The sequence below is a fragment of the Pseudorca crassidens genome, chromosome 10 (assembly GCF_039906515.1).
Source record: "Pseudorca crassidens isolate mPseCra1 chromosome 10, mPseCra1.hap1, whole genome shotgun sequence".
Classification (NCBI taxonomy): Eukaryota; Metazoa; Chordata; class Mammalia; order Artiodactyla; family Delphinidae; genus Pseudorca; species Pseudorca crassidens.
Window position 1 is genome coordinate 97,678,238 of NC_090305.1, and position 24,906 is coordinate 97,703,143.

The 24,906-nt window shown below is 40.5% G+C and overlaps 1 protein-coding gene and 1 long non-coding RNA gene across 9 annotated transcripts in view; one reads left to right on the plus strand and one right to left on the minus strand.

The window, feature by feature from the left end:
- Positions 1-968: 968 nt before the first annotated feature.
- On the minus strand, positions 969-24,099 carry LOC137232697 (uncharacterized). The gene is made up of 4 exons (XR_010947152.1): positions 23,537-24,099; positions 20,664-22,367; positions 6,075-6,197; positions 969-2,621 (listed from the first exon to the last, which is right to left on the minus strand). It is a non-coding gene; the product is annotated as an uncharacterized lncRNA (long non-coding RNA).
- GRM7 (glutamate metabotropic receptor 7) overlaps positions 20,415-24,906 on the plus strand; it is an 863,743-nt gene continuing 859,251 nt past the window's right edge. For all 8 annotated transcript variants that reach the window (XR_010947145.1, XR_010947143.1, XR_010947144.1 and 5 more), the window contains exon 1: positions 20,415-21,260. Coding sequence is in view for 4 of the 8 variants with exons in the window: in XM_067755285.1 (XP_067611386.1) it covers positions 20,742-21,260 (519 nt within the window). In the remaining 4 variants the exon portion in view is untranslated. The remainder of the gene's footprint in view (positions 21,261-24,906) is intronic.

The following is a 24,906-nucleotide window of genomic DNA, read 5'->3' on the forward strand; positions in this document are numbered from 1 at the left end:
CAGACTAGTATTTGGGAACCACTGAAATTTGATTCCTAGGCTCAGGACTGGAGTCTGGGCGGGAGATACTGATTTGAGAGTCGTTAGTATACACTTATAATTGAACACATGCAGTGAATGAGATCACACAAGAAGAGGAAATAAAACAAAAGAAATAGTAGAACTAACAGTGGATTCCTGGTGAAGATGTATTTATAAGATGATACAAAGAGAATCAAGGGGGAAAAGAGGCCTATAAAAGGAGTGAGAATCAGATGATATAAATGGTTCCTTGAAAATCAAGGGACAAAGAGAACCAGGTAGTAAATGATGGGAGGTTTCTTGTACCTTGCAGAAAACTCAATTATGATGAAGACTTAAAAGACACTATTAAAATCAGACATTCAGCATCACTGGGGATTCTTGCAAAAGTGCTTTGCTACAAAGGGAGTAACATGTAAGCCAGAATGAAGATTGCAAATTCTTGGAAAGAAGGAAAGAGGAGGAAAGAAATAATACAAATAAAAGACCAGCATTTTCTAGAATGAGTTCTGCTATCTTCACAGGTTTTAGTAGCTATTACTTGAAAAATATAAAGGAGAGCATTGGGGTAGAGTTCACTTGTGAGATATCTTGAGGAAGCAATTTAAAAAGTTAATTTTGCTGCAGGACTTCAGAAAATTTATTTGGCAAATTTTATTTGGCAAATATCCCAAAGAGGGTATATTTGGTCATCTATTTTCTTAAAAAAAAAAAAAAAAGAACACTTTTTGGGATTACTATTCTATATTAGTCACTTGGGAAATTTTGCTTTGGAATAAAAAGAAAAAGCCAAGATATTTAACACTAATAGAAAAAGAAAGAAGGGAAAGAAACAACAGGAATTAAAAAAAATTCTCCAGCTTTATTAATATATAATTGACATATAACATTGTGTAAGTTTAAGGTATACAATATGTTGATATGATACATTTATATATTGCAAAATGATCACTACCGTAGTGCTAGCTGACACCTCCATCGTGTCACATAACTACCATTTCTTTTTTGTGGTGAGAACATTTAAGGTCTACTCTTAGCAACTTTCAAGTATATTAAACAGTTTTATTAGCTAAAATCACCGTAAAGTAATTAGACCCAGAGAACTTATTCATCTTAAAACTGGAAGTTTGTACTCTTTGGCTGACATCTCCTGATTACCCCCAACCCCCTGCCTCTAGTAACCACCATTCTAGTCTCTGTTTCTATGAATTTGACTTCTTAAAAATTCCACATATAAGTGATATCCTACAGTATTTGTCTTTCTCCAACTTACTTCAGTTAGCATAATGCCCTCAAAGTCCACCCATGTGATAGGTTGAAAGAAACCTTGTTTGTGTTGAGGTGTGAATCCCTTCTACTCCAGGATAAGTTTGATTAGATTTGAAAGCCCAAATATCGGAACTTCAACATGTTTAAAGGTTCAGTGCAAATAAAGACCTTCTGAAGTCAAGTGTACACTCAAATAGTGACAGAGCCATGCAATGGAATTTCTATTCGTTTATGTTTTCTTCACAAAGACATCCAGGAAAGATGCATCAAAGGGAAAACCTAGCAGAAAATCTTAAACCAAAATAATTGGTGAGGCTGATTAAGAGAGGAGAAGGCATGAAGCAAAGAAACTTAGTAAGTACTTTTTTCCAGCTTTATTTAGATATAAATGATATATAACATTGGGTAAATTTAAGGTGTACAACATGTTGATTTGATACACATATATATTACAAAGTAATTACTACCATAACATTAGCTAATACCTGAATCATGTAGCATAATTTTCATTTATTTTTTGTGGTAAGAATATTTAAGATATACTCTCTTAGCAACTTTCATGTATACAATACAGTATTATTAACGTAAATTACTATACTGTACATTAGATTCCCCAGAACTTATTTATCTTACAACTAGAAGTTTATAACCTTTGACCAACATATCACTTCTCTGCCACCTCCCAGCTCCTGGTAACCACCCTTTTTTTCTCTGTTTCTACAAGTTTTATGAATTTTGGGTTTTGTTTGTTTGGTTTTTTTAGATTCCATATGTAAATGAGATCATACAATATTTGTCTTTCAGTGTCAGTCTTATTTCATTTAGCCTAGTGCCCTCAAGTTCTATCCATGTTGTGACAAATGTCAAGATGTCTTTCTTTCTCATGGCTGAATGATATGTACATATGTATATACACCCCCCCACCTCATCTTTATTCATTCATCTGCTGAGGAACACTTAGGTTGTTTCCATATCTTGGTTATTGTGAATAATGCTGCAATGAACATGAGAGTGCAGATATCTCTCCCAAGATCCTGTTCTCATTTCCTTGGTATATATACCCAGAAATGGGATTGCTGGATCATGTAGTAGTTTTATTTTTAATGTTTTGAGGAACCCTCTTAGTTTTCCATAGTGGCTGCACCAAGTTACCTTCTCACCAATGGTGCAGGAGAGTTCCTTTTCTCTACATCCTTGCCAACACTTGTTGTTTCTCGTCTTTCTGATAATAGTCATTTTGACAGGTATGAGATGGTATCTCATTGTGGTTTTGCATTTTTCCGGTGATTAGTGATGTTGAGGACTTTTTCATGTAGTTGTTTGACTGTCTTCTTTGAAAAAAATAAAGAAGATTAAAATCATATCAAAAGCCTTTTTGCACCACAGTTGCATAAAACTAAAAGTTCCTAGTTTCCTAGTTTCTCCTAGTTTACCAGGAGAAAACTGAAAAATTAACCAATATGTGGAGATTAAACAGCATGCTACTGAACAGCCAGTGGGTCAAGGAAGAAATCAAAAGAGAAATCAAAACCACTTCTTGAGACAAATAAAAATGAAAGTACAATATACCAAAACTTATGGAATGCATCTAAAGCAGTTCTAAGAGGGAAGTTTTTAGTGATAAGTACCTACATGAAGAAAAAAGAAAGATCTCAAATAAACAACCTAATTTTACAACTCAAAGAACTAGAAAAAGAAGAACAAACTATGACCAAAGTTAGTGGGAGGAAACAAATAAAGATCAGAGCAGAAATGAATGAATAAGAGACTAAAAAGAAAATAGAAAAGATCCCTGAAACTTGAGTGTTTTTGAAAAGATAAACAAAACACACAGACCTTTAGCTAGACTTATCAAGAAAATAAAAGAGGATTCAAATAAATAAAATTATAAATGAAAGACGGTACATTACACCTAGATACCACACAAATGGAAAGGAATATGAGAAACTACTATGAACAATTGTACACCAACAAATGGACAAACTAGAAGAGATGAACACATTCTTAGTAAGTACTTCTACTGGTCTTACATTCCTGCTCATTTTCTGGCATTCCAAAATCTTATTTGAAATTTTGAGCATAAACATTCTTAGAAGAATCCACTGGTTAACAAAGAAAATTTTGTTTCATACTTAAAATTTTCTTTTCAATTCATAACTGGTTTTCTGTATGTGAGACATATTGTTTTCTTATATCAAGTGAATGCTGTCGGGAGTGATCTTCCATCACTTGTTCCTGTTTCTGGAACGTGGCTTGCTCTGTGGCTTGGCATTTTGGAGCTGTCCCTTTTAGACAAGTCTTGAATAAACCATCTTCTCACATAATTTGGCAGAAGCAAAATGGCATCCTCATGTAAAATGTCACCTGCTCTAGATTGGCATTATTCTTATAAGTATTCGAATAATTCTCTAAGATTCCTCTCTGTTTATCTCAGAAATATTACTCCCTGATGGTTTCTAAGAGGATAGATTTGGTTATTTTATTAGGTCAAACTTTAATCCTTGATAGAGAGCAAAATATTTTAAAAACGGAGCCTAGGACAGATAAAGTTTGATTTAGTAATTAAACATTAGAGCTGGAAAGGAAAGTAGAGTTCATTGAATTCAGTGATTAGTGAGATGACTCTAGAAAAATTTCTGTTTCAGTACCATTGTGGAGAAAGAAGGTAAGCTAAATTAGGGTTTTTGATTCCTTGGTTTTCTCCCCTCATAGCATTTCTTTGGGTTTCTTTTTACATTGTGTTCTTCTTTAGTAGATTAACATTTTATTTTAAAACAATAATTTAAGTATTTCATATTGAAAAGTTGGAAAATTAGTTTTTAAGGGATTAAATGATTTTCCCAAGTCATAACTCTACTAAAAGATATAATGGGAACTAGGACCATGGTTTCTTGTGTTTTAGTGCTTTTTGATTTTTATTTCACGTTTTTGTTCTATTAAAGATCTAAGAACCCAACTGGAATTCCATAATAGGACATGATGGCTTTAAAAAAAAAGAAATAATGAAAGAAAAGAGTTATAAAGAGAATTAAAATCATCAATAATTATTCTTGCCTACTGCATTTTTCCTTCAAATAATTATTTCTTTACCTGTTTATATTCTTCATACTGTATGTGATAAAGAATTTAAATAATAAAATAAAAATTTCCCCCAAATGTATTCATCTCGATCAGGGTTTCTCAACCTCAGCACTAAAATTTTGGAGTGACACATTTTTTTGTTGTTTGCTGTCCTATGCATTGTATAATGTTTAGCAGCATCCTTGGCCTCAACCCACCAGATACATGGAGATATGACAGTCTTTTACTCAGTCATGATAATCAGAAATGTCTCAGAGAATGCCAAATATCCACCAGAGACAATACTACCCCTGGTTGGGAACGATTGATCTAAATAATGTACAGTCTAGATCCAAACTGAGACACCAAACTGAAGATAATCTTACCATATGTTAGCTATTGTGAGTAGACATTTGTTCCAAGATTTTAAGCAGTCCATTGTGATATTTTAGAAACTCTAAGGAAAACAGTCGTGGCTGTAAGAAGTGAGGCAGGTGTGGGAGTCAAGCCTTAATGCAAGCAGATGAAGTGGGCTGCATGAGCGTTGACTATGTGCTTGGTCGATGTGGAGAGTCCACAAAAATATTTAATATTCTAATTTAATTGAACTCAGTTCTTGTTAACTTTTTGTATTATGTGACCCTACATGTAATAGGCAAAAAGAGTTAAATATTTGTCTTTGATGGCTGGACAAGGCAGTCAGACTCTAGAGTAGAGTATGGTGATGGTGATAGGGATTTTAAGCTTGCCATTTTGATGTCCAGATGTGTCTTAGAATGGAAGATGGAAAAAGTCGTGAAGAAAGGGCTATCTTGAGGACTAGCTTTCCCTAGTTACAATAAAAGGGAATTATTTTTTTGGTTTTTTTTTTTGGTTTTTTTACTTTGTATTTAGTGGACAGCTATTAATCCCAGTGTGGAATTGTTCCTCTATCACCCACATAGTTTTCTTGAGTCTCTCAGCCACAGTGTCTGATCACTTCCTGGTGTAAAGCATGACTCAGCTTTGCCCAACTAGATTACTTTCATGCTACTTTCTGTACTTGTTCTGTGGTCATTGGCATAGAGATATCTATTACTTTAGCATTTTGACCTGTAATGATTTTATAAAGTAGCTGGGACAGTGATTATCTTGCCTGTCAATGCAAAGAGCCTAGCCACAACAGGAGATAACTAAGCCACCAAGCAAAAAGATACAAAGGCAAACAGACCCTGAACGATGAAGCGCCTCAAGACTTCTTTAATCACCTGGATCCAGCCGTATCTGAAGCTCAGGTTGCCCCTTGGACATCCAGCTACATGAGTCAACAAAGTAACCTTTTTTTTTTGCTTCATCTAGTTTGTGTTAGGTGTCCATCGCTTACAATTGAAAGAGGTCTGCTGAGCATGGAGAATATTCCCATTGAGCAAATGTGAGCAAGGAATTGCAAATGCATAGAAATAAAATGACAGCTATACAGATGAAAGACTAACACGAAACAACAAGAAAAGCCCCTTGAACTTTAATGCAGGAATAATGAACAAATAAAGAGTATGTGTGAGCTATCTCACAAAAACCTGTTCTTCAAGGAGAAGCAAGGCATCAGAGAAAAATGACCTCATAACAGATTGAAATAGAGACGATAATGGAGGAGGAAAATGTCCAGAATCAAACCAGAGACTGTGTCCTTCTGTTCACATACTGTTTGCAAATTCTAATGATGGAGGACCAGTAATCGAGCTCACCTGTGTAAGAACTGCATCATTCACTTATTCAGCCAACATTTACAAATTATCAACCAAGAGGGAAGGATTCCAAGTTGTTAAACACCGAGTCTCTGAACTTCAGTCTTTATCCAAGATGTAAGTCTAGGGAGGGGAAAAAAATTCAAGAAACCATGAATAGTATAAAAGCTATTGTAGGCGAGTGCAGAGTGAGACAGACAATTCACTCTATTACTTATGGCTTCTTCGACTGTAAGTGACAGAAAAAGGAATTCAAACTAGCTTAAGTAGGAAAAAAAATTTGCATGAGGATGCATTCAGGTTTGAACTCCTGAGTCCATGCACAGCTGGACTCAGGAGTTCAAACCATGGCACCTGAACTCTATCTCCTTCTCTACCTCTTAATTTTGTTTGCTTCTGAGTTGTCTTTCCACATTGTTGCAAAGAAGACCATTAGCAGATCTGGGTTAATGTCATTAGAGGTCATGACTCCAAAGGTAAAGTTACCTCTTTTCCTCACATGACATTTATTGACTCTGCTTTAGTCTTAGGCCCATTTCTGGAGCAATCTCTGTATCTAAGAGGATGTGCCTTAGCCTTGTCCATGTACCACTTCTGCAGCTGGGTGCTGGGACCATGATACTGACAGACCCACCAAGATAAGGTGAAGTGAGAGTTACTGAAAGGAAAAGAAGCTATGTAGTCAGTATCATTTATGATGATGATGGTTATGATGATAACCATCATCATCATTATTGTAGACGACATTCAGTCTCCTAACACATCCTGGGTGGGACCTAGAAGTTGTCACATCTGAGCTAACTATTAAAGAGTAAGTATTTGTATGACTACTGTTGGTTAGGATGAAAAACAAGAGGATGCATTAGTGTAGAGGATTCAGTGTAATTATGCAGGCATGCTTCAGCAAAATTCACTAATGTCCAAATATACACAAATTGTCATCTACCATTTATTGAGTCCTGATTATGTGCCAGGCGTTTGCTAAGTAAGCTCTTTAATTTGATCATCTCATTTAATTCTCCCAAATTTTACAAGGTAAATATTACTCTCTTTCTCAAATTGCAAATAATGCTCAGCGAGGTGAAATAATTTACTTAATTAGCAAGTGGTAGAGTTTGGATTGAAACACAGGACGTGTGAAACAAGAGCTTGGATATTTAATACGACTTTGTACTTAGGGGGACCATACATCTCAGTTTATGCCTCTTGTCCTGATACAATTATTAATTGCATCCCCTTCTACTTCAAAACATGTTCAGATTTTGACAATAAATTATATGATAACATGAACACTGCCTCCTTCATGGATATGTTTGAGCTCCCACGTATTTTATATACTTGTCTCTCATTCAGAATGGTTTTAATAATCTTTTATTTTAGGAGAAGAGCTTCATATTTACAAAGAAGGTGCAAAGATAGTACAGAGAGTTCTGATATCCCCACACCCACTTTCCCTTATTATTAGCACCTTATATTAATTTGTCACAATTAATGACAATATTGATACATTATTATTAACTAAAGTTCATACTTTATTCATATTTCCTTAGTTTTCACTTAGTGTATTTTTTCTGATACAGGATCCCATCCAGGATATCACATTATGTTTAGTCATCATGTCTCCTTAGGTTCCTCTTAACTGTGACAGTTTCTCAGGCTTTCCTTGTTTTTGATGACATTGACCCTTTTGAGAAGTACTGGCCAGATGTTTTGTAGAATGTCTCTCAACTGGGATTTCTCTGATGTTTTCCTCACAATTATAATGGGGTTATGGGTTTGGGGGAGGAGATCACAGAGGTAAAGTGCCAATTTTATCACATAACATCAAGGGTATATACTATCAATGTGGCTTATCATTGTTGATATTAACCTTGATCACCTGGCTGAGGTAGTGTTTGACATGTTTCTCCATTGTAAAGTTACTCTTGTAAAATGGTTGTTAACCTTTTCAAGTTATGTTTATATGGAGAACATGCACACATCTTAAGTGTGTGAATCCATGACTTTTGACAGATATATTTACCCATGTAACCACTATCCCTATCAAGATGTAGAACATTTCTGTCAGCCCTCTAAAGTTGTTTTAACTTGTCTTAATTTAATCTTTTGATTTCATAGAGTCCCTAAAGAATCCTTTCAGTTATGATTGAGTCAGAAGTGCCCCAACTCTTAGCAGACATACAATTTTGAGCTGCTCTCGAAATAAATAACCAGGTTCTTAACTATGTTTGACTCTATCAGGTTACCTTTTATAGACTGGCCATCTCTCCATATATCTTTCCTGACTGGAATAACTATGTAATGCAGACTTACCATCCCATGGACTTGAAACCTTTTCCTATAGGTAAGAACACCAGGATGAACAAGCCTCAGAAAGGAAGACTTAACGAAAAATCACAAGGAACCAATCTTTATAACTGCTAATGTGTGACAGGATGTGAAGAAGGCTGACATGACTGTGACAAATCTGGCTTAGAGAAGACTATTGTGGATAATATCATGGGATACCACCGCATTTTATATTCAGAGATTTCTAAGAGTGGACCCGAAGTAGGAGCAAGACAGGTATGGTCTTAACATCCTAAGTAAGACATTATCAGTATTTGAAAGAGATTTCTAAAGCACTTTTATCAATTCCTTTTTTAAAGTATTAGTTATAATATTAATCACTGTTGGAATTATAGGGAAATAATGTTTTACAAGAAGCAACATAAATATAAGTGTAAAAGTTCATGAGGCGGCATCATGCAAGTTATTTTATCAAAACTTATATAAAAATCATGGCATATAATTAGAGCTGAAAGAAATGTTAAATCTCAGAGAGCCACAAAAAAAAAACCTCTTTAGTTTAGAGATAATAAAAATGGATGAGTTGAATAATTTGCCCAGATAATGGGATCTTAACCTTATATATAAACTTTATTGTGGTATAGTTTACATAAACAAAAGTATATGCATATTAAATATATGATTGATGAGTTTATAAAATATAAACTAAGCATAAAACTTTATATACTAAAACCCACCACAAATTAGATATATAACATTTTCGTCACCCTGGAAAGGTACCTTATACCCGTTTACTCAATCTGTCCCCTATTCTCAGACCCAGGCTGATCTGCTCTCACTACATATTAACTTTGACTTTTCTAGAATTTCATATAAAAGATGTCATATTGCATACACTGTCTTTCTTCTTTTACTTCCTATAACATTTTTGAGATATATCTGTTTAGTGTATATTAGTTGTTCCCTTTTATAGCTGAGTAGTATTCCATTGTATGGATATACCACATGTATTTATCCTTTTGATGGGCATTTAGGTTGTTTCCATTTTATAGTTATTTTGAATAACACCACTATAAACATTTATGCAGAAATACCTGTGGACATATACTGTTATTTCCTTGGGTAGAAGTGGAAATGTTGGGTTGAATGGTAAGTGTATGTTTACCTTTATGAGAGACTGAGAAAGACTTTTCTAAAGTGGTTGCACCATTTTGCATTCTGACCAGCAGTGTATAAAAGTACTAGTTCTGCTGTATCCTTTCTAACACTCACAATGGTCAGTCTTTCATTTTAACCTTTGTAATAGGTAGTGGGATCTCATTTTGGTTTTAATTTGCTTATCCCTGAAAACTAATGGTGCTGAACATCTTTTCATGTGCCTACTGCCTTTTGTGTACCTTTTTCAGTGAACATATACTTTTTCTGTATGTGTGTGTAATATATAATCTTCCTTATGTACAAGTTCTTTGTAAAATACATGTTTTGTGAAATTTTCACCATTTCTGCTTCCTTCTCCCCTATTTTCTGAACGAGTCTGTGTAAGATTGACATTTTCCCTTAAATTGTTGATCACATTCACCAAGGAAAGCCATCTGGACCTAGAATTTTCTTTGTGGGAAGGATTTTTATAGTTACTTTGTTTATCTTATTCAAACAGCTTTGTTGAGATGAATTTTACTTATAAAATCCACTAATTTCAAGGACACAATTTAGTCATTTTTAGTAACTACCAAATTATACAACCATCAACATAAATCAGTTTTAGAATATCTTTATTACCCTAATAAGATCTCTCATGCCCATTTCCAGTTTATCCCCATTCCCACCACCAGCCCCAGGCATGGGAAGGTTTTTCACTGTAAAGGAAATTTAACAAACATAAAGCTTTTAGATTTTTTTCTTTCTTTTTGAGTCAATTTTGGTAAGTTGTGCCTTTCAATGAATTTGTCCATTTCACTTAGTTATCAATTTTTTGATATAAAAATTTTCATGACATTTCCTTATTTTCCTTTCCATGAGTCTAGGGTCTAGAGTGATGCTTTTTCTTTTTATATTGGTCATTTCTCTCTTCTTTCTTTTTTTCTTAATCTGTCCAGCTTAGACATTTTCAGTTTTACTGGTCTTTACAAGGAACAGCTTTTGGTATTATTGGGTTTTATCTCTTTTTGCTCTTTTCTATTTTATTAATTTATACTTTTTATTCTTTCTTTTCACTTTGAGTTTAATTTATTTTACTTTTTTAGTTTTGAATGCAAAGTTTAGATGATTTAATTAAATGTATATTTTCTTTTCTACTATATGGCTTTAAGCTATAAATCTCTCCCTAAGAACTGCTTCAGATAGAGTCAACAGATTTTGACAGGCTGTTATTGTTATCAGTAATTAAAAGTATATTCTAATTTATCTGGATTTTTTTTTTTTTTTTTTTTTTTTTGTGGTACGCTGGCCTTTCACTGTTGTGGCCTCTCGTGTTGCGGAGCACAGGCTCCGGACGCGCAGGCTCAGAGGCCATGGCTCATGGGTCTAGCCGCTCCGCGGCATGTGGGATCTTCCCGGACTGGGGCATGAACCCGTGTCCCCTGCGTTGGCAGGCAGACTCTCAACCACCGCGCCACCAGGGAAGCCCCTATCTGGATTTTTCTTTAAATTGTGAGTTAAGTGTGTTTAAATATCAAATATTCGGGGATTTTCTAGATATTTTGTTATTGATTATCAAGTTAATACCATTGTTATCAGAATGAGTTCAATAATTTTAAGTGTATGAAACTTGTTTATGGAACAATATATGGTCTGTCTTGAACAATGTTCAAGTTTGTCTTTCTTCTGCAGTGTGCAACTGCTGTTACACAGATGCAGTGAATTTCAAACAATGTATTTTTCAGGCCTACACATTCCATTTATTTTTATATTTTTCACTTCTCTCCTCATTGGGTTCATGTTTCCCTCAAATTCTTGAACATATTTACACTAGCTGTTTATATTTATTTCTTATTGCTGTGACACAACTACCACACATTTAGTGACTTAAAACAATACTCATTTATCTCACAGATCTTTAGGTACTCAAGTATGGGTGGCTTGGCTGGGATCTCTCCTGAGGCTTTTCTTACAGAACTGAAGTCAGAGTGTCAGCCAGGCTGAGCTGTTATCTGGAAGCTCTGGGAAAAATCCGTGTCCAAGGTTATTTACCTTGTCAGTAGAATTCAGTTACTTACAACTGTAGGGACGACGTCCTTGTCTTCTCTTGCCGTTATCCAGGGGCCGGACAGCTGCTAGGGCCGCTCTCAGACCCTTCCAGATGGCTCCTTCCCTCTCAGCAATAGAGAACCTCCTTCATGTTGAATCCTTCTCACACTTAGGATCTCTCTGACTTACTCTTTTGTGACCAGCCAAAGAAAAGTCTTATTTTAAGGACTTACATGATTAGGTTAGGCTCACCTGGAGAATCTCTCTCAAAGCCAACCGATTAATAACCTCAATTACACCTGCAAAATCCCATTCACTATATAATTATGGGGGCTATTTTAGAATTCTGTCACACTGTTTTTTTTGTATTTGTGCTGATTCTAAAATCTGTCATTTCTAGATCTGTTTTTATTGACTAGCTTTTCCTCCTGCCTTTTCACATGCCTTATAATTTTTATTGGATTCTGTACAGTGTAAAAATAATGTGGTTGTGTCTTCATTTCACTGTCTTCCTTTAAAAAGCGTTGAATCTTGTTTTAGCAGATGTTAGGTTACTTGCAGGGCAGCTAGATCCTTTCCAGGTTGGTTTTTAAGACTTTTTCCAGTGGGTATTTAGCCCTGCTATTAAAGTGTAACCTTTCTGGGTCTCTACTAATTTGTCGGAGTCTTCAGAAAGATTTCTCCCCTCCAGAGGGTTAGCACTTCAGTGTCTCCCAGTGCTGTGTGAGCTCTGTTACAGTTCCCTGATAGTTGTTATTTTCCTAGGGTCCCATATCCTCATCCTGTGTTTTCCCAGTTCAGTGTTGAGCCAAAATTCGAGGGACTACCATACATATTTCTAGCCCTCTTTCTCTGTGTGCCTCCTGTCTATCTTGTACTCTTGCCTGCAAGTTGCAGCTTCCAGAGTCTCTCTGAACTCTGATCTCTGTTTTCTCAAATTAGCCCATTGACCATGCTCAGCTTGGGTCTGAAAAGTGGCACCAGGCAGGAACATTCATAGGGCTTGCCTCATTTGTTCCCCCTCCTTTGGGGAACACAGTCCTGAGCTCCTAGCTGCCCAGAGTCTTAAAAGGGTTGTTTAAGTTATTCTAACTTTCTAATGATTAGCTTTGAGAGGAAAATTCTGAGGCCAATTACTCCATCATGGCTAGAAGCAGGAGTCCTCAACTGAGATTGATTGACTGAATGAATGTCTACAAGAGCTTACCTGCTACCTTCTCCCCACAGAAATGAGACTTGATCCCACTTCTGATTTTATTTTAATGGGGTGGAGGGTTGAGGAACTGAAGAATCAAAATCATTATAGGATAGGGACTTCCCTGGTGGTGCAGTGGTTAAGAATCAGCCTGCCAATGCAGGGGACATGGGTTTGATCCCTGGTCCAGGAAGATCCCACATGCCCTGGAGCAACTAACCCCGTGCACCACAACTACTGAGCCTGCGCTCTAGAGCCTGCGAGCCACAACTACTGAAGCCTGCACGCATAGAGCCTGTGCTCCACAACAAAAGAAGCCACCGCAGTGAGAAGCCAGCACACTGCAATGGAGAGTAGCCCCTGCTTGCCGTAACTAGAGAAAGCCTGCACACAGCAATGAAGACCCAACACAGTCAAAAATAAATAAAATAAAAAATAATTTTTAAAATGCTGTGAATTCACAACACAATGATAAAAAATTTTTTTAATCATTGTAAGATAAGTAACTTGCATGGGGAAGATACTAGTATCAACTTACGTTAAATAATTTCAAAGCAGATATGATCATGAGAAATGGGCCCACATCACAAAGAATCAAGATATGCAAAGAATATGAGTAATTACTCTAAGGAATATTGTTTGAATATTAAATGAGATGTGAATATTAAAAAATGATAGATGGTCTAAAATTCCATTTAATTCGATTAGTGGAATTAAGCATGGTAGATGGTCTTGTAAGACATACTAATACATTCCCCAGAGAGAACTTTCCAATAATTTAAACATTTTATGTTCAGGGGTTCACTGGACATACCCAGAACGTGATTCATCCAAGAGGAATAGTTCTGGAAACACTGCTGATAGAGATTAGTGTCTAATACATAGACAGACAACAGAGTACAATAGTTAAAAGTGTTGCTGAGCTTAGACATGGGTATGAGCTCTGTTTCTGTACCTAAGAGCTAGGTGGCAGAGGGGTTGAAACATAGACTTTGAAGATAGAGTTCCTCACTTCAAATTGAGCTCTGTGCTTCCTAGCTTTATGTCCTTGGCAAGTCTCTTAAAAACAATGTACCTCAATTTCTTCATCTGAAAAATAGGGGTGATGAATAATAATACCTGCCTTTTATGTGTTGGGGATGAGATAAATCCTTAGTTTATTATGAGGATTAAATAAATCAACATGTGTAAACCATTCAAGCAGTACCTGGGGCATAGTAAGTTCCAGATAAGTGTTAGCTGTTATAATAATTTCTTGTCTAAAATTAGGTTAATAATAAAAATAGTAACTCTTTTATAGGTTTCACACAGATTGACTCACTGCATGTAAACTGCCCATGCTAGTGCCTAATAGACAGTAGATGTTCAATGAAACAGAATAAACCTCACATCATGGTTGATTCAAGAAATCTGTGAGGTTCAGTGAGCAGGTTCAAATGCATCCATGGCCCGTAAGTAAGCAGGGTGTTATTCTTCTAAAAGATAAAGGAAACTCTACTACTTTAGATTTACTACTAGGTTTAGATAGGTGAACTGTCACACCCTATACGTCTGACACACACATACAAAAGCCTATACTACATGATCATATGATTTTTAGCATTCAGGTTGTTAATGTGGTTTATCTCATTGATTGATTTACTGTTACTGAATCATCCTTGCATCCCTGGGATAAATCCCACTTGATTATGGTGTATGATGCTTTTAATGTATTGTTGAATTCGATTTGCTAATAATTTGTTGAGGAATTTTGCATCTATGTGCATTGGTGATACTGGCCTGTAATTTTCTTTTTTTTGTGGTGTCTTTGACTGGTTTTAGTACCAGGGTGATGCTGGCCTCATAGAATGAGTTCAGAGTGTTTCTCCTTCTGTAATTTTTTGGAATAGTTTGAGAAGGGTAGGTGTTAACTCTTCTCTAAATGTTTGATAGGGTTCACCTGGGAAACTGTCTGGTCCTGGACTTATATTTGTTGGGAGTGTTTTATTACTTATTCAATTTCATTACTGATGATCGGTCTGTTCATATTTTCTAGTCCTGATTCAGTCTTAAGAGATTGTAACATTTCTAGAAATTTGTCCATGTCTTCTATCTAGGGTGTCCAGTTTATTGGTGTTTAATTGTTTGTAGTAATGTCTTATGATTCTTTGTATTTCTGTGGTGTTGGTTGTAACTTCTCATCTTTCATTTCTTATTTATTTGGGTCCTCTTTTTTTTCTTGATGATTCTGGCTAAAGGTTTATCAATTTTATCTTTTCAAAGAACCAGTTCTTAATTTTATTTATCCTTTCTAAATTTTTTTTAGTCTTTATTTCATTTATTTCTGCTCTTGTCTTATTTCTTTCCTTCTACTAACTTTGGACTTTGTTCTTTTCCTGGTTCCTTTATTTGTAAGGTTGGGTTGTTCATTTGAGATTTTTCTTGTTTCCTGAGGTAGATTTGTATTGCTGTAAACTTCTCTCTTTTTATTGCTTTTGTTGAATCCTGTAGACTTCAGATCATTGTTTTCCTGTTTTCATCTTATCATGAGATAAACATAAATTGTGATTTTAAGACAATTTAAAAATTCACAGTTATACTCCAGCCTTCTTAAGTTTTAATCTTACTTCCCACTCAACTGGTCATTTGCAGTCACTGTCATTTGGAGCTTTATATCATATGCTCAAGGTCTGGATTCATGTTAAGAGGTGACTCTAAGACTACTACCACACTCCATGTCATAGAGTTTTAAACTTTCTATAGTTCATGCTCACAGGAATCTAAGAATCAGGAGGTATTTTTAAAAATTATCTGCTTATCTTTAAGCAATGACAATCTAAATTAGTATCCTCAGTTTTAAAGGCTCAACTGAAATGAATCACTAACTTAAGCAAGGGATGGAATATATTGGGGGACCAAGTGGAATGTTCCAAGGCAAATACAGCTTCAGCCATTGCCAGATCCAGAGTCTCAGATGACTCATCAGGGCTCTCCTTTTCTCTCTGTATATTTGATCTGCTTCTCTACGTGTGTTGATTTTATTCTCAGTTGCGGTTTATCCATGTGATGGAAAAGACAGCTACTGGAAGCCCCCATTTCTGTCTTCCTAGATAAGAGGTCAAGAGGAATAGATCAGCCTTATGCAAGTGTCAGTACATAACATCTGAGGTCCTTTACCTATCCTTGAACTCTTCAGCCTCAGCAGGGGGAAAGGAGGGCTCAATTTTGCCAACACTAGATGTGTGTCCACACCTGAGTTTGGATAGGTGAGGCATTAAGGTTAACAGCTCCATCTCAACTCTTACAGACTGAGAGGGGTTGTTTCCCAGAGGAATAGCTAGCCCATGATGTTACCAAAGGAACATCAGGAACATTCCCGCCCCTACCAACTTAGGGAATGTACAAAATCAGAGCTCCTTAAAAAGATGGAAGTAGGAAATAGATGGAGTAACTGACACAAAATATCTACTATAAGTAAATATGACAGGAAAGTACAACAGATGAGATAGAATTTTTTTCTCTTCCTCTCTCTCTCTCTCTCTCTCTCTCTCTCCCCCCCCACCCCCCGCCAAGAAAAAAGTGACCTTGACCCAGTAATGCAATACAAATGTAAGATTGTGTTAAAAAAAAAAAAAAAAAAGCAGCAGCTGGGCTTCCCTGGTGGCGCAGTGGTTGAGAGTCCGCCTGCCGATGCATGGAACCCGATGCACGGGTTCGTGCCCTGGTCTGGGAAGATCCCACATGCCGCGGAGCGGCTGGGCCCGTGAGCCATGGCCACTGAGCCTGCGCGTCCGGAGCCTGTGCTCTGCAACGGGAGAGGCCACAACAGTAAGAGGCCCGCGTACCGCCAAAAAAAAAAAAAAAAAAAAAAAGCTATGAAAACGAAACCTATGGATGGAGACCTACATGAAAGATGGAAGAGTATAATAATGGCCAGAGTACATTACTGTGGCAGAAGCAGCAGCCCTTAAGGAGGACAACTTTATAAATTACAAATTGGATTTGAATAGACAGGGAATTGAAAGTGGAGACATTATTTTCTGCAGAAGATGATGGACAGGGGAGAACAAAGAAAATAAAACTGAGATTGTTAACAAAATACAATGCTAAGCATATAAGTTAGGACTGAGTCCTTAACTTTCATTTTTATTAATGACTGGGTGAGTACAGATTACTGACTACACAGAACCAAGCCTGGGAACACATTTTATATTTATGATCTTTGTGCCTAAAACTAGATTCTCCTGCAATTTAATATGACACTAGGACAATGACTGGCCAAGTTTTAGATTAATCACTCTTACACAAAGATTTTTCATTCATATAATCTCAAACAAATACTGTGTCACCTATTAAGTTCCAGATCCTATGCCCTCTGGCTGAAGATACAAATATCTTGCAAGCCCAGCGCCACTTTCCTCTTTCTCTGGTAACAAATCACACTTTCTGTTATGACAATGGCCCCAGTTTCAGCCCAGGAATAAACACTTGACTCAGGAAGAGCCAATTAAAGCCCTCCTTTACAGTTGATCGAGAGCTTTAAGGTTAGAGTGTTTCAATCTTATGCAATTTTTGTAAAACAAAATTATTTCAAAATCTAATTCTTTAAGTTCTAGAAACTGCATTCTGTGACTAAGAGGACAGTTTATTTGCTGTCGTTTCTGCTCTGCCCACTTTATGCTTCTGTCACTGTGAGATAAAGGCAGTGGGGAATGGCAAACCAGTTCTGATTCATTCAACACATGAGTGCTTCTTAGGTACAAAACACCATTCTGAACATTGTCCGGGATAAAAAGATAAATAATACCTAGCCCCTTACCCTCAAGGATCTTCCAGCTTAGCAAGGGAAATAAAACATGCACACAGATGACTGCAACAAAAAGAAGATAATGATTGCTGCCAGATGTTTGGGGAGAATGAGCAGAGCGAAGAGAGAACACAGAATAAGGCAACATTCAACAGTCAGCCAAGAACTATTTGTTGAGCAGTTGCAAGCTGTGACCTGGAAATGGAAGAGGAGAACATAGATCTTCCCATGGGCAGGTGAAAAATCAAGTGTTATTACTTGTAACACAGCTCTTCAAATATATTTTTTGGCACCAAGTGCCTAATAGCCTTAAATTAAAAACTAAATAAGGATACAGTCTCCATCAAATATAGCCTGAGGTACTGATGCCTAAATCCTAGGATCACAGTATTTGTGTTCCCAAGGATGCCTTTCTATTGCTTTGCTTCTTTCCCCCTTTCCAAATTAGCTAATGCTGCCTTACCAGGATATCTATTTCACTTGTTCCAGCCTTTTTGATCCAGTGTATTGAATAGCAGAACAGGTGAGTTACAAGAGGGTATTTTGACTTCAAGCAACAGAAATAAAATACTATATAATTGAAAAAAAAAAAAAAACAGGCAATCTTTCAGGCACATGTGGATCCAGGAGTTCACATGTTTTAACCAGGTCCCTTTCTCTCTTCCCCACCCCTTCTTCTCTCTGCCTTTTCTCCTCTCTGGTATCTCTCATTATGGGATTCAAATATTTCCCTGTTTATGTGGGAGCTTCTGGCACAGCTGGCTCGCAGCTGCGAGTACCCCCGCAGCTCCAGGGCTGGCTGGAAGGGGCGGGCGCATCACAGCATAAGGTTGCACAAGGTGTGCACTTATATAGCAGGGCATCACATCTATGAGTGATGGATGATCACATTGTATACAGGGGTAGCTTCGCATAGCTTTTACATCACTTTTCTTGAAGGTGGCAGTAAAATGGTATGTGTTTACAAAATCAAATAGTGTAACATTGCCCAAAAGATATACATAAAGCATTTAGAGGAAGGCGGCTCCTTTTTCTTTTAACTCCGGCACGAATTGTCTATTGGACAGTGGTAACCCTATGTCATCAACCTCGTTACTCCAGCAGAAGTCCAGGGATTAGCCCTGCATAACTCTTGTTAGCCTCTATTCGCTTCCTTGAACACTGTAGCCAGAAGGTTATTTTCCTCCTCAAACCTTAAGTATTGAAACCTGGAGGAGGGACATGTCTGAAAAGAAAATGATGGACTGGACTTTCCCTAGAAGGAAGATAAATGGGTGGTCAACAAGAAAAAACTCCTCTGTACCAGGAAATGTTTGAAGTGTTGTTTGGGTATCAAAAAATGGGTGCCCTACACATAAAGCAACAAAGGATATTGGTCTAAAAAGAACACCATGGCCAAAGGTGCATGGCCTATTTCAACAGAGGATTTGAAAGTTAAAAGTTAACCTGTAAAACATTCAATTCAATTTCATCATTTTACAGATGGGCAAAGTAAAACTCAGGCACAGGAACAGAAGTTCCAAGGTCATACAGGTGGTTGGTGGAAGAGACAACCAACTTCCCAACTTCTGACTTTTTAGGTGTGTGTGTGTGTGTGTTGTTTTGTTTATGTGCAAGGACATTTTTCTTTAGTACACTAACATTACAACAGAAAGTATAGTCTTGTTTTGGTTTTCTCTGTGCCCTCAATTCTGTATAAGACAGTTTCGCTGCACTCCAACAGAAAGGCTCAGCAAGAGTAGAGACTACCATAAGCAGTACACGTGGGCACCAAGGGCAGATACATTGCCCTTCCTTGTGTAGGAACTAGGGCCACTTGTTGCTTTAATGGGCCAAGTTTGGGCTGGACCTGCAGGAGGGGACACCTTTGAAAAACAGCTTCCTAACTGCACTACAACCTGCTCTGGCATCCTGATTCCACTCCCCAAACCCCCCAAATCTTCAGCCAGGAAAAAAAAAAAAAAAAAGAATGGACCACTGGATCACTGGATCGATGGGGAGATTTCTGTCTGCTCCTCCTACTGTCACCTCTTTCTTGCTATTTCCTGCCCGAGGAAACCTGACATCAGCCCAAAAGCATCTCTGGAAATGGGTAGGAGGGAGCCTTACACCTGTCAGCGCCAGAGAAGAAAGTGCGCTCTGCAGAGTTCTCAGTTGTGCCACCTCTTGCGATGAAAGGAAGAAAAGGAACGAATCCGCCACAGATTTACTGGAGACCAGGGTTACTTCATCCGGCTCCGGCCACAGTAACCCCTGAAGACCAAAGATGCATTTCCATTCCCAGCATTTCTTGTTGGCGTCTTTCCCTACAGGCTAGCCCAGTGCCTGGCCCCGGAGAAGTCTCTGCGTAAAGGTTCTTGAGGTCATAAATCAGGCTCCTGTGTGTATGTGTGTTTTTCTTAGGAAAAACTGGCACAGACGAATTAGCAGTAGAGACTGGGGTCTTCCTACTACCCTTCATGCTTGGCGGCATCACCTTCTGACTACCTCGCATTCTCCCGGCGCTGACAGCCCCGGCTCCGGACCTCAGGGTTGGAAGTAGTCAGCCCCAGATAGAACCGCCCTGTCCGGGGCTGATGCCACCCTGTGCCTAGAATGTGCGTGTGGGTGCAGGCGGGCGAGCGAGCGGCTTCTACACTGAGACAGAAGCAGGAGCTCAGCCTTCGCCTGCGACCTGCAATCCCCAGATTCCCTGGGGACCTCGAAACTCCCAATCGGAGGCACTCCCCCCCCCCACAGCCGCCCACCCATTCCCCCCGCCTTACCTCAGCACGCAGCCCCTCCCTGCGTGATGATGCAAAACCGTGGGGAGGGCGGGCGCTGGGAAGGGTGGGGAGAGCCTGAGAGCGAACGAGGGTGGGAGGGAGTGGGCGGAGGTGGAGAGGGAGCCGAACGCGCATTTAAAGCGATAGCCATCCGCGCTCTCTCCCCAGTGCTGGGCTGTTGGAGAGCTCGAGCTGCAAGCCACCGAGCGCGAGCTCGAGCGCGGCGCGCCGGCCAGGGAACCCGAGAGCGCACGGCGCCCCAAGCTGGCAGGCGCCGCGGGACCCCCAACCCTCGCCGGCTGCCCTTCCCCGGGCGCCCCCACCCTCCTCGCCCGCAGGAGACCCTGGGCTTCCCCGGAGGAGCTCACCCCAAGGGGCCAGGACTCCGGCGAGCCCGCCACTGTCCCCTCCAGTGCCGCCGCCACCACCGCAGCCGCGGGAGCAGCATGGTCCAGCTGGGGAAGCTGCTCCGCGCCCTGACTTTGATGAAGTTCCCCTGCTGCGTGCTGGAGGTGCTCCTGTGCGCGCTGGCGGCGGCGGCGCGCGGCCAGGAGATGTACGCCCCGCACTCCATTCGGATCGAGGGGGACGTCACCCTCGGGGGGCTGTTCCCGGTGCACGCGAAGGGTCCCAGCGGAGTGCCCTGCGGCGACATCAAGAGGGAGAACGGGATCCACAGACTGGAAGCGATGCTCTACGCCCTGGACCAGATCAACAGCGATCCCAACCTGCTGCCCAACGTGACGCTGGGAGCGCGGATCCTGGACACTTGTTCCAGGGACACTTATGCGCTCGAACAGTCGCTCACTTTCGTCCAGGCGCTCATCCAGAAGGACACCTCCGAAGTGCGCTGCACCAACGGCGAGCCTCCGGTTTTCGTCAAGCCCGAGAAAGTAGTTGGAGTGATTGGGGCTTCGGGGAGTTCGGTCTCCATCATGGTAGCCAACATCCTGAGGCTTTTCCAGGTAGGGGGGCGCTCCCTCCGGGGCAGAGCGCGCCGTAGCTCCCCGCGCTCTTTATCCTGAAGGCTGGCTTGGACTCCAGGGGTGCGGGGTCTGGTCAGCCTTCGCTCATTTCCACCCTGGAGATGCTGCCGAATCCCTCCCACCTCACCCGAGGAGGTACTTGCCCTGCTTGATTCATTTCCCTTCCATCTCTTCCCTGTCCGCGCTCCACTCCATCCGGCTTGACATTCTGGATTTATGGCCCCATTAACAAGAAACAGTCTCCGAAAAACAAGGCGATGATTTAAATGGGTTTGCATTAGAGTGAAATATGGTTCCAAAACAGGCTTGTAAAAGTGCCGGGCTCCTGTGAGAGCCAGTTAGGCGCAAGGAATATGAAAGATGAGAAGACGCCTAGAAACTAGGCATTTCTCAACTCCCCAGCTTCCCTGCCCCAAGCCGCCCGACAAGCTGCAGCTGCCTTGGAAAATTTCGAGAAGAGCTTAGGGAGGCAGTTCTTAAACCGAAGGCTAGGTCTTCACCTACATTTGGACGTGAATTGCCCATTTCGCTCGGGTTGGATTTCGCGACCTGTAACCTGTCTCTGCGAGGGCATGGGGCGGAAGGCGTGGGGACTGTCCTCAAGCGGGGAGAAGCCACCCGCAGACGTGCCCCCAGGTGATTTGCTCTGGGCAGTTGTTTGCACCGTCTAAACTGCCTTTGCGATCCGGCCACTGGCAGGAGCCGGGCGATCAGCTTTCTGCTCCTGCCAGCTCAGAGCCCGGAGGTGAGCTCATGCTAACTGCGAAACACAATCGCTTTCTCTGCACCCACCCTGTGCCCATTCTTTCCCACGACCTCCCTAATGCAGCCCCCAACCCCAGTCCTGGGTTTTGAGGACGATTCTCAGAGCCAGACAAGAAGGCGCCTGGAGGGAGGCAGTAGGGTGCGCTGAGCAAGGCCGGGCGGTCCTCCAGCTCCGGGTGCAGGCGGGCGACGGCGGAAGATGCGAGGACGGTGGATCGGGCCAGCTGAGCGGTGGGCGGTGCTGCAGTGCTCTCTCACCGCCTGCTCCCGCAGCCTCGGCCCCACGGCTCCTGTGCCGCCCTGGGTATAGATGGATGGCTTCTGGATGAAGAAATTGAGTTTCAGGGTCTGCGTGACTATGGGTTCTCTTGTTTCTCTGTCTTTCTTCCTGTGTGTCTCTCTCCTTGTGTCTCTTTCTCCCTGCTGTTTTTTTTTTTTTTTTTGTCTCTCTGTTTTTATGTTCTCCCTTTCAATTTCTGCCTCTTTTCCTTCTCTACCCCTATCTCCAAGTTTTTTGTTCATCTCTATCTTGAAGTGATCCTTTCCTAATGCCCAGCTCTCTCCCTGCCTGGTAGGACCCAAGCTCAGTTAGTCCCTTCTCCAGATGTTCTGGCTGACCCTTATGCTCCCCGTAGCTAAAAAGTTGGCTCCCTCTCAAGTGCCTTTCCTGAAGCACGTTGGGTTTCTGGAGGGGACTCCTTGTGAGATTCAAGCTGTCACTACATCAGCACCCAGGAGTATGAAGCTTGTGTTTGTGCCAGAAGGAGGGGTGCCTGTCTAAAGCTGCAGCCTGGTATGGCCCCTCTGAGCCTCTGAGCATCTCTAACACCTCTTGAGTATGCCACCATGGAGATCTCTAGATGTTTGCAAGGCCAAAAGTGCCTCTGGGCAGCCTTCACTTTGAGGTAATGCTTTCAGGAAGAGCCTGGGTTGTTGTAAGCAAAACCCAGAAGCACTTCCTTTACCTCTGAGCTTAAACTAGAGAACCTGAGGAGGCAGCGCTGCAGGGAGGATGAGGCCAGAGGTCACCTGCGAACCACAGGGTCACCTCACAGTATTTTTACTGGAGCTCTGGGGGTTGAAGGCACATTTGCTGTTTGACATTTTTAAAATTATTTTGGTGCCTTCACTTGGAGCTTGGGCAGTACTGCAGATGGGCCTGCCTGTCGAAAAAAGAGTGAAATCTTAAAGTCAAGAGAGAGCTTGCCGACTAGGCTGAAGGATTGTGTTTGCTGAAAAAGATTCCAGGGGGAGCTGATTCCTTCTCTGGTGTGTGGATCTGAGGCACTTGCAAGAAAAGAAAACGCTTGCCTTATGCTTAGTTCCCCCGTTCCCTGGGCTGGGAAGGAAAGGAACTGAATGCCAGCATTAGCAGTGTGGGTTGGGACCAAAACCATTCAGAGAAAACACTGTCATTTTCCTCTAATTTGCAAATTGCAGCTATTCATGTTGGATTGAACAGCTGAGGGAAAAGAGCCCCCAGTTTTCACCTGCATTTATTGAGAAGAGGCTGGTAGTAGGAGGGATGCACCAACTTGTAGCTTGTGCTGCAAGCTGGATATAAGCTTGGTGTGAGCATCCTGGTTAACCACTGCCCATGTTCAAATATACAGAGATAGATTCCAACAATCTCTTCCAGTAGCCTTATTTTTGCGTGTGATCTTAGAAGCTCCTGGCATGTAAGTCCAGTCCCCAGTTTCCCAGCCTCTGTAAACCTGCAAAATGAATAGAGAGAATAGTGGAACACAGACCCATTGTTCAAAGGCACAGTCACTTTAGGGAAAGAGGAAAAGAACGGGTAGGTGAATCTTCTCTGGGATTGCAGGGTTCAGCTCAATGAAGACTGTCCTGTATAAAAGAAACTCCTCTAAATGGTTGAATTCTTAGCTCTCCAGAGATTTGAGTTTTCTTTTCCCCAGTCCCTGTGGGGTGCTGTGGGGAATGTGCCAAACCTATCATTTGAGATAAAAATTTATGGTGAGGTAAGCTTCTAGGCTGGGGGAAGGAAGACTTAGTGACTGAAATGGGGGATGCTAAGCACTGGGGGGCAAGAAGGAACAAGGAGATAGTAATGGATGTAACAAATGCTGCAGCTGCCAGCAAAGCCTGGATTGAAGTTCCTTCCTGAAAATGAGGACCCGGGCAAGAATGACCACTCAGATGTAAACAGTGTCTCTGACTGGGAATTCTCATCTGCCTGCCGGTGGGCCAGAGCTGAGCAAGTCCTTTCTCTCCTCTGTATGCACACTGAATTGGTTAGTAAGTGACATGTCAGAGGACAGGAATCATATTCAGTGGATCTTTCAAATCCAGGAGTTTGAGGCTAATGAAATTAGTGTGTGGCCAGGGCTCTGCCAACTAGAATTAAGTCACTGCAGCCACCCTGCAATGCATTTTCAGCCTGAAGGGAGCATCAGGGAGGAATTTCGGGAGATTTGTTTCTGAGCCTGTACAAAATAATACTCTCCTAATGCTAAGAAAGATTAAATGTAAATTAATATTGACTACAAGTAACATATTTAAAAAGTAATCGCAGAGTGGGGGATGGCTTAAAGTGGAGAGATTATATAATATGGTGTCCAAAGAATAAATCTCCCCTGACCACTGTTTCATGGGCTACAATGGAAAGTAATGGGAACGTTTTTATTCAAGGCTTCTCTGCTATTGACTTGAGAGCAAACACTCTGAGAGTATAAATTACTCTTGCTATGTGCTGACTCTGAATGAACAATATTTCATGTGCAGTGACATGGTCTAAGCTATAGACTTGGAATTGAATGGCATCTGTTTCAATTGTTTTGTTCTCTCAAGAGCAACTAGATAGAAAAAAGTGGTCAATTTGACCCTTGTGGGAGCGTGT